Source organism: Bufo gargarizans, chromosome 4 (genome assembly GCF_014858855.1).
Source record: "Bufo gargarizans isolate SCDJY-AF-19 chromosome 4, ASM1485885v1, whole genome shotgun sequence".
Taxonomy (NCBI): Eukaryota; Metazoa; Chordata; class Amphibia; order Anura; family Bufonidae; genus Bufo; species Bufo gargarizans.
In genome coordinates this window covers 59,444,525-59,454,073 of record NC_058083.1, presented here as the reverse complement: position 1 = coordinate 59,454,073, position 9,549 = coordinate 59,444,525, and the positions used below count along the sequence as shown (strand labels likewise).

General features: G+C 51.2%; 1 protein-coding gene across 4 annotated transcripts; it reads left to right on the top strand.

Moving 5' to 3' along the window:
- The first annotated feature begins 3,391 nt into the window (after positions 1-3,391).
- LOC122933835 (zinc finger protein 616-like) lies at positions 3,392-7,037 on the top strand. Of its 4 annotated transcripts, XM_044288903.1 has the most exons (5): positions 3,395-3,621; positions 4,356-4,403; positions 4,625-4,784; positions 4,989-5,066; positions 5,387-7,037. In XM_044288903.1, the coding sequence occupies exons 2-5, from the start codon at positions 4,377-4,379 to the stop codon at positions 6,931-6,933; spliced, it is 1,812 nt and encodes a 603-aa protein (XP_044144838.1). In that variant the 5' UTR covers positions 3,395-3,621; positions 4,356-4,376; the 3' UTR covers positions 6,934-7,037. The 4 variants fall into 4 exon arrangements, with proteins under 4 accessions (XP_044144842.1, XP_044144838.1, XP_044144839.1 ...); XM_044288904.1 differs by having other exon boundaries at positions 3,395-4,403; XM_044288906.1 differs by lacking the exon at positions 4,356-4,403 and having other exon boundaries at positions 3,399-3,621.
- The last annotated feature ends 2,512 nt before the right edge of the window (positions 7,038-9,549 follow it).

Genomic DNA, 9,549 nt, shown 5'->3' with positions numbered 1-9,549 from the left:
TGGTGAATGGACTGCTGAGGACTGGGGCAAAGTCATATTCTCCGATGAAGCCTCTTTCCAATTGTTTGGGGCATCAGGAAAAAGGCTTGTCCGGATAAGAAAAGGTGAGCGCTACCATCAGTCCTGTGTCATGCCAACAGTAAAGCATCCTGAGACCATTCATGTGTGGGGTTGCTTCTCATCCAAGGGAGTAGGCTCACTCACAATTTTGCCCCAAAACACAGCCATGAATAAAGAATGGCACCAAAACACCCTCCAACAGCAACTTCTTCCAACAATCCAACAACAGTTTGGTGAAGAACAATGCATTTTCCAGCACGATGGAGCACCGTGCCATAAGGCAAAAGTGATAACTAAGTGGCTCGGGGACCAAAATGTTGACATTTTGGGTCCATGGCCTGGAAACTCTCCAGATCTTAATCCCATTGAGAACTTGTGGTCAATCCTCAAGAGGCGGGTGGACAAACAAAAACCCACTAATTCTGACAAACTCCAAGAAGTGATTATGAAAGAATGGGTTGTATCAGTCAGGAATTGGCCCAGAAGTTGATTGAGAGCATGCCCAGTCGGATTGCAGAGGTCCTGAAAAAGAAGGGCCAACACTGCAAATACTGACTCTTTGCATAAATGTCATGTAATTGTCGATAAAAGCCTTTGAAACGTATGAAGTGCGTGTAATTATATTTCACTACATCACAGAAACAACTGAAACAAAGATCTAAAAGCAGTTTAGCAGCAAACTTTGTGAAAACTAATATTTGTGTCATTCTCAAAACTTTTGGCCACGACTGTAGATGCTGGTCAGCCGGCGGCTTAGTGTGGAGGGCTGTGGGGTGATTGTAGACCTCCGGGCCGATCTCTATCCACAGCCACAAGCTCCGAGCAGACAGAAGAACGCCAGCGGAGAGGGCAAAATTGGATAAACCTATTCGTTTTTATTGAAGACAAGAAAACGGGCAGATTTCTCCTCTACATGTAACGTAGGTGATATCAGACAGGGAGACCCGAGAACTAGGATTGTATGCTGAGGGAGGGGGGATTGCATGGAGGGGGGGCTGCTGCGTGGGATTGCATGGAGGGGGGCTGCTGTGTGAGATTGTATGGAGGGGGGGCGGCTGTGTGAGATTGTATGGAGGGGGGGCGGCTGTGTGAGATTGTATGGAGGGGGGCCGCTGTGTGAGATTGTATGGAGGGGGGCCGCTGTGTGAGATTATATGGAGGGGGGGCGGCTGTGTGAGATTGTATGGAGGGGGGCCGCAGTGTGAGATTATATGGAGGGGGGGCGGCTGTGTGAGATTGTATGGAGGGGGGCCGCTGTGTGAGATTATATGGAGGGGGGGCGGCTGTGTGAGATTGTATGGAGGGGGGGGGCCGCTGTGTGAGATTGTATGGAGGGGGGGGGCCGCTGTGTGAGATTGTATGGAGGGGAGGCGGCTGTGTGAGATTGTATGGAGGGGGGCCGCTGTGTGAGATTGTATGGAGGGGGGCGGCTGTGTGAGATTGTATGGAGGGGGGCGGCTGTGTGAGATTGTATGGAGGGGGGGCTGTGTGAGATTGTATGGAGGGGGGGCTGCTGTGTGAGATTGTATGGACGGGGGCCGCTGTGTGAGATTGTATGGAAGGGGGGCGGCTGTGTGAGACTGTATGGAGTGGGGGCTGCTGTGTGAGACTGTATGGAGTGGGGGCTGCTGTGTGAGATTGTATGGAGGGGGGGCTGCTGTGTGAGACTGTATGGAGTGGGGGCTGCTGTGTGAGATTGTATGGAGGGGGGGCTGCTGTGTGAGATTGTATGGAGGGGGGCCGCTGTGTGAGATTGTATGGAGGGGGGCTGGCTGTCTGTGTGAGATTGTATGGAGGGGGGGCGGCTGTGTGAGATTGTATGGAGGGGGGCTGCTGTGTGAGATTGTATGGAGGGGGGGCGGCTGTGTGAGACTGTATGGAGGGGGGGCTGTGTGAGACTGTATGGAGGGGGGGCTGCTGTGTGAGATTGTATGGACGGGGGCCGCTGTGTGAGATTGTATGGAGGGGGAGCGGCTGTGTGAGATTGTATGGAGGGGGGGGGCTGCTGTGTGAGATTGTATGGAGGGGGGCCGCTGTGTGAGATTGTATGGAGGGGGGGCGGCTGTGTGAGATTGTATGGAGGGGGGGCGGCTGTGTGAGATTGTATGGAGGGGGGCCGCTGTGTGAGATTGTATGGAGGGGGGGCGGCTGTGTGAGATTGTATGGAGGGGGGGGGCTGCTGTGTGAGATTGTATGGAGGGGGGCCGCTGTGTGAGATTGTATGGAGGGGGGGCGGCTGTGTGAGATTGTATGGAGGGGGGGCGGCTGTGTGAGATTGTATGGAGGGGGGCCGCTGTGTGAGATTGTATGGAGGGGGGGCGGCTGTGTGAGATTGTATGGAGGGGGGGCGGCTGTGTGAGATTGTATGGAGGGGGGCCGCTGTGTGAGATTATATGGAGGGGGGGGGCGGCTGTGTAAGATTGTATAGAGGGGGGGCGGCTGTGTGAGATTGTATGGAGGGGAGGCGGCTGTGTGAGATTGTATGGAGGGGGGGCGGCTGTGTGAGATTGTATGGAGGGGGGGCGGCTGTGTGAGATTGTATGGAGGGGGGCCGCTGTGTGAGATTATATGGAGGGGGGGGGGGGCGGCTGTGTGAGATTGTATAGAGGGGGGGCCGCTGTGTGAGATTGTATGGAGGGGAGGCGGCTGTGTGAGTGTGTATGGAGGGGGCGGCTGTGTGAGATTGTATGGAGGGGGGCGGCTGTGTGAGATTGTATGGAGGGGGGGGCGGCTGTGTGAGATTGTATGGAGGGGGGGCGGCTGTGTGAGATTGTATGGAGGGGGGCCGCTGTGTGAGATTATATGGAGGGGGGGGGGGCGGCTGTGTGAGATTGTATAGAGGGGGTGCCGCTGTGTGAGATTGTATGGAGGGGAGGCGGCTGTGTGAGATTGTATGGAGGGGGCGGCTGTGTGAGATTGTATGGAGGGGGGCGGCTGTGTGAGATTGTATGGAGGGGGGGGCGGCTGTGTGAGATTGTATGGAGGGGGGGCCGCTGGGTGAGATTGTATGGGGGGGGGGGGCGGCTGTGTGAGATTGTATGGAGGGGGGGCTGCTGTGTGAGATTATAGGCTGAGATTTATTTGCATATTAATAAAATGCTAGATTTCTGTGCATCCACAAGGGGACATTAACACAGCAGCCCCCCCCCCCCCAGTATGGAATCCCACACAGCAGCCCCCTCCCCAGTATAAAATCTCACACAGCAGCCCCCTCCCCAGTATATAATCCCACACAGCGGCCCCCCTCAAGCAGTCACATCCACTTCACTGTTAGACTCTCTCCCCTCTCAGTGCTACAGACGCTGCCTTCTTTACCCTATGGCGGCGGCCATTTTGTAGTAGTCCAGTGTTTGTTTATGAGCCAGGCCCTGAGCGGAGCCATGTTGTGGTAGCCTGATACGGTATATATGCCCTTATTTGCATCCCGTGATGTCACTTCCGACAGCAGCTCCGCGCTGTAGACGGCTGGTGAGCTCATCGTTTCTCCAGGACTCCGGCGGTGACTTCACCCAATGTCAATACTGGGCCATGACGTCATCAGATAGCGGCTAGCACCAGGAGGTGAGCGCTGATGACGTTACATGTCTCTTTACAGCAGCTGTGATCCGTCAAGTGCTAGACATAACTACTGCTCCTATTATCCTCATGTACATATGACTACAACTCTGGTTATCCTCATGTACACAACTACAACTCCCATTATCATGTGCACAAGACTACAGCTCCTATTATCCTCATGCGCACATGACTTGACTACAACTTTATCATCCTTGTGAGCACATGACTACAGCTCCTATCATCCTCATCCGCACAGGACTACAGCTCCTATCATCCTTGTGTGCACATGACTACAGCTCCTATCATCCTCACCCGCACATGAATACAGCTCCTATCATCCTCATCCGCACATGACTACAGCTCCTATCATCCTTGTGTGCACATGACTACAGCTCCTATCATCCTCATCCGCACATGACTACAGCTCCTATCATAGACAAAACACGTTATTCTGTAGACCACACTTCCCATCATGCTTCCACATTTTCGCACTACACTGCTCATCAGTTCGCATCACTTCATCCCTGTCATCTCCATTTACACAGCACTACTCCTCCTATCGTCTCCTGCATCAGTATGCCTCCCATCATCACTATGCCAGCCGTATACATAGTAATAAACCTCCCATCATCCCCCTGTACGCACACACTCATCCTCCTGTGTACATCACCACGCCTCCCATCATCCTGGGTGGTTGCGCTCCTCTGGCGGTGTCACTGTGTCTCGCTCTCCTGTAGGGCCCCTGCTATCAGGGAGGCATGGACCGGGCGGACGTCTCTAACACGGTAAGTGTCCCCGGCGTCTCCCACAATGCAGCAGAGCGTGCTCTGGTACAGAACCAGCAGAGGGCAGCAGTCCGCTCCTGCAGCTCTGGATGTGACTGGAGACGGGATGTAACCAGGATGAGGACCAGATAAGTAAAGATGAGGATTTGCTGTTCTGTGATGTGAGGGGCTTTGTGTCCTGTCCGGGCCCCGGTCACTGACTGCCCCTCCCCCATCTGCAGGATCCAATCACATTTGAGGACGTGGCGGTGTATTTCTCGGAAGGAGAGTGGCATTGGATGCAGGACTGGCAGAAGGAGCTGTACCAGAGCGTGATGAAGGAGAACTACGAGACCGTGTCATCCCTGGGGGACGCCTGGCCGGCCGAGAGCAGTGCTCCAGGTACCCGGTGAGGGGGGTATCCTCATCAGGAGGAGGGGTTACAAGGCATGTTATCGTTGTAGCCCCTCCTCCTGTACTGGTATCTCATTGGTCAAATCAGCAGGGGGTGGAGCTACTGAACACCTCATTTTTTGCCTCTTCTCGTGGTCGTATTGAAGGCCTCTTGGTTTTGGGTTGGTCAATAACTCTGTGTCTTCATTGCAGGTTTCCCTGCGCTGACACGTGACGTCCGGTTGGTCCGAGGCGCAAGGAGAACCCCGACGTTCATGAAGGAAGAGCACGGTAAGCGAGGTCATCCGCCACCATTACTTGACTCCTCCCCTTCCATAGAGAAACGTACAGTCATGATCGTCATGTGACCAAGAGTTGCCGTGGAGCCCTCTCTTAAAGGGCTTGTCCACTGTCATGTAAAAAAAAAGCTGCAACACCTCCCTATAGACTTTCTGTCTCAATTCATCATTTTCCAAGGTATCAGCTTGCTGTCAGTGAATGGAGTAGGCAGTAACTAGCATAAAGACTTGTGCTGCTGTTTTGTTTGCACTGATACATAGTAACAGACCCTCAGCTAGGTGCAGCTCCCTCACTTATGTCTCTTCTTGCAGATCCCACATCAGACCTTAACGATTTGGACATCACCACAGTGATCATAAAGGAAGAATCCGAGTCTCCTCTTCCCTTCCTCCATGAAACCTGTAACAAGAGAAGAAGAAGAAGAGGACCGTCCTGCCCAGGGGTCAAGAAGGAGGAATACGATGCTGATTGGCTGACCATTTCCTCGTCCCTGAACCGCGGCCTTGACGCTTTCACCCAAAACAAGATCTTCATGAAGCGGAAGTCGGCGTTGGTGCTGCTGGACCGCTCCTGGCACCAGTCAGACTCCGCTTTCCCCTGTACCGTCTGCAAGAAAACCTTCCCCAGCCGCTATCGTCTTCGGATGCACTCGCGAGTTCATACCGGGGAGAAGCCATATGTATGCCGGGACTGCGGTAAGGGCTTCTCCCGCTCTGACTACCTGAAGTCTCACCGCCGGTTGCACACCGAGGAGAATCCCTACAAGTGCCCTGACTGTGACAAGGGCTTTCCAGATAAAGTGACCCTGAGGAAGCACCTGAGGGTCCAGCACAACCGACTGGACCGAAGGTTGAAGGAGGTGAGACGTCTCCTTAAGCAGGACGCCAGCGGCCGCCTCCCGAACCCTGTCCCCAAGAAGCTGCACATGTGCGACATCTGCAAGAAAGGCTTCACCAAATCCTACAACCTGAAAGTTCACCGGAGAATTCACACAGGAGAGAAACCCTATAAATGTCCCAAGTGCGACAAGTGCTTCTCTCAGAACATCCGGCTGAAGATCCACAAGACAATGCACGAGGAGTGGGCGCACGAAGCTGGCCGCTTCCGGAGAGCCAAGCCTACCTCTCCTCCCGAAAGGATCCACAAGTGTCCGGTCTGCGAGAAAAGCTTCGGCAAGTCCTACACCCTTAAAGTGCACCTGAGGATCCACACGGGGGAGAAGCCCTATCAGTGCGAGGAGTGCCAGAAGTGCTTCTCAAAGAACAACCTTCTGACCGTGCACAAGAGAATCCACAGCGGAGAGAGACCCTATCAGTGCATGGAGTGTCCCAAGAGCTTCAGTGTCATTTCCCACCTCCGCGTCCACCGCAGGACCCACACCGGAGAGCGGCCGTACCAGTGCACCGAGTGCACCAAGAGCTTTAGCGACTATTCTTCCATGGTGCGGCACCTGAGGGTGCACTCCGGCGCCAAACCATACCAGTGCACCATCTGCAACAAGAGTTTCAGGGAGAAGTCCCACCTGACGGTACACAAGCGTACTCACACCGGCGAGCGGCCTTACAAATGTGGTGAATGCGACAGGGCCTTCAGCGACTGCTCCTCCTTTGTAGAGCACCGCAGGAACCACACTGGCGCCAAGCCCTACAAGTGCGAGGTGTGCGACAAGAGCTTCACCAAGGCCTACACCCTGAAGATCCACAACCGCGTCCACACCGGCGAAAGGCCCTATAAGTGTAACCGCTGTCCCAGGAGCTACAGCATCAAGTATCATCTGAAAGTGCACGAGAAGAGCCATGACATGGGCACACATGTCAGTACTGCCCCCTTAAGACCAAGGACAATATTAGTGGAGTAGGCAGCCATAGTAGAAGTAGTGTAGGTGGCGGCCATGTTCACACTTTGTATAATGCATGTTTATAACGGTCATTATTTATTTTTAATAAAATAGATTCAGCTTCAGCCTTTGGTATCCATTAGATAAGTGGCGCTGGTGCCACCAACATCATGGTGTTGAGGGAGACCCATTGAGGCAATTGCACTAACAGATAAAGCCAAATCTTCTTAATCTCTTAAGGATATACTTACAGAGGGTTCGGAAAGTCTTCACTTTCTTCACATTGTGCTCCTTGTGCTAAAATATAAAAAAACGTTTTCGCCCGTCAGTCTGCACTCAGTCCTCCATAAGGAGCAATACCTTTTTATCTTTGTACGCTCTATGAGCGGATAGGTAAAGAGAAGTGAGGTCCAAATCCCACGTAGTTGCTCTGTATCCTCTGCGTGTAGCTCTCGCGGGATCAGGAGTAGGAAGTCACGTACCTTCACTCGTCTCGCGATACTTGCGATATTCGCTGTAAAGAGACTAATATTTTTCCGTCTCACAGCCCAATCAGTTCATTCATAAAGTCCTTTGTCGCATGGCCATGCTGTGTATGATCATCGGGTCTTTAAGATCATTGGTATGAAACACCAGACGCGTTTCGAGGTCTTGCTAACCTCTTCCTCAGTGGCTGTACTCCAAATGCTCAGACCCCATTATTTATACTCTAATTGGTGATGGATAAACCATGGAATACTGGATCTCAGAAAAGGGTGGATAAAGTCCATTGCGGTTCTGACGCGTTATTGGTTTGTTTTTTAGCCATAGCTGCTGAATCAAGGCTATTATTCTTTTTTATGTCTTGGAAATTTCTAAATGTATGAAAATAGGTTAAAACCAATAATAAAAATATAAAAATATATAAAAACATAGAAGTTAGGACCCCTTGTCAAATGGCTTGAGAGATAACTTGGGGAAATCTTCCTCGGTGTATTGGGATGGGGGGCCATCCCCAAAAGGGACATTGGAGTGCTGATAGACAGCCAGACTTGCAATCTCCTGTCGGTAAAGGGCACCCACCCCAGACTCGCAAGAAGCCAAAGATCTCCAGTTCGGCATTGAGGCCTGCTGGGAGTGAACTCCCAAATTCATAGATACACCTAGATTAAATCCTGGACATTCTGTGGATATGGTCGCCACCCCTCCAGTGTCTATCCACCCTCTCCAGTGCCGCAAAGGTTAATTTGGTGGGGTCCTTGTTGTGGACCTCCTTGAAGTGTTTCGACAAAGAGTGTTTGTCTAATCCATTTTTAATCTGAACATATGGCAAAGATTAAAAATGAATTTGACAAATACTCTTTGTCGAAACACTTCAAGGAGGTCCACAACAAGGACCCCACCAGATAGACACTGGAGGGGTGGCGACCATATCCACAGAATGTCCAGGATTGAATCTAGGCGTATCTATGAATTTGGGAGTTTACTCCCAGCAGGCCTCAATGCTGAACTGGAGATCTTTGGCTTCTTGTGAGTCTGGGGTGGGTGCCCATCACCGACGGGAGATCGCAAGTCTGGCTGTCTATCAGCACTCTGATGTCCCTTTTGGGGATGGCCCCCCATCCCAATACACCGAGGAAGATTTCCCCAAGTTATCTCTCAAGCTGCCTATCTCTTAAGCCATTTGATAAGGGGTCCTAACTTCTATGTTTTTATATATTTTTATCTTTTTATTATTGGTTTTAACCTATTTTCATACATTTTTTAATTTCTGAGACATAGAAAAGAATGCTTGATTCAGCAGCTATGGCAAAAAAAAAAAGAATTCCCCGGAAAAAACGCACAAATAACGCGTCAGAACCGCAATGGACTTTATCTACCCTTTTCTGAGATCCAGTATTCCATGGTTTATCCATCACCAATTAGAGTATAAATAATGGGGTCTGAGCATTTGGAGTACAACCACTGAGGAAGAGGTTAGCAAGACCTCGAAACGCGTCTGGTGTTTCATACCAACCTCACAGTTTTTTTTGCCTTCCTCTGGATCAGCTTGCAGGATGACAGGCCGAACTGGATGGACAAATGTCTTTTTTCGGCCTTATGTACTATGTTAAAGACCCGATGATCTTACACAGCATGGCCATGCGACAAAGGGCTTTATGAATGAACTAATTGGGCTGTGAGACGGAAAAATATTAGTCTCTTTACAGCGAATATCGCAAGTATCTCGAGACGAGTGAAGGTACGTGACTTCCTGATCCCGCGAGAGCTACACGCGGAGGATACAGAGCAACTACGTGGGATTTGGACCTCACTTCTCTTTACCTATCTGCTCATAGAGCGTACAAACATAAAAAGGTATTGTGAAGACCGTCTATACACAAGGTGGGGCGAGTGCTCAGCAAGCGAGCAATTTTTATCCTCATATTACATCCTCAGTGCGGATAACTTCCGTGGAGCTCTACGTTGTTTGAGTGCTTGCCCATTCAGGTTATCTTTCTTATACCGCTATCTTTTGAATAGGGTGATTCAATTTTTGGGCTTAAGCACCTATCCATGGGCATTGGGGGTGAGCCACCCTATTACACAATACTTTCACACTAACGTTTAAGTTTTTCGGTATTGAGTGCCATCATAGGGTCTCAATACCGGAAAAAA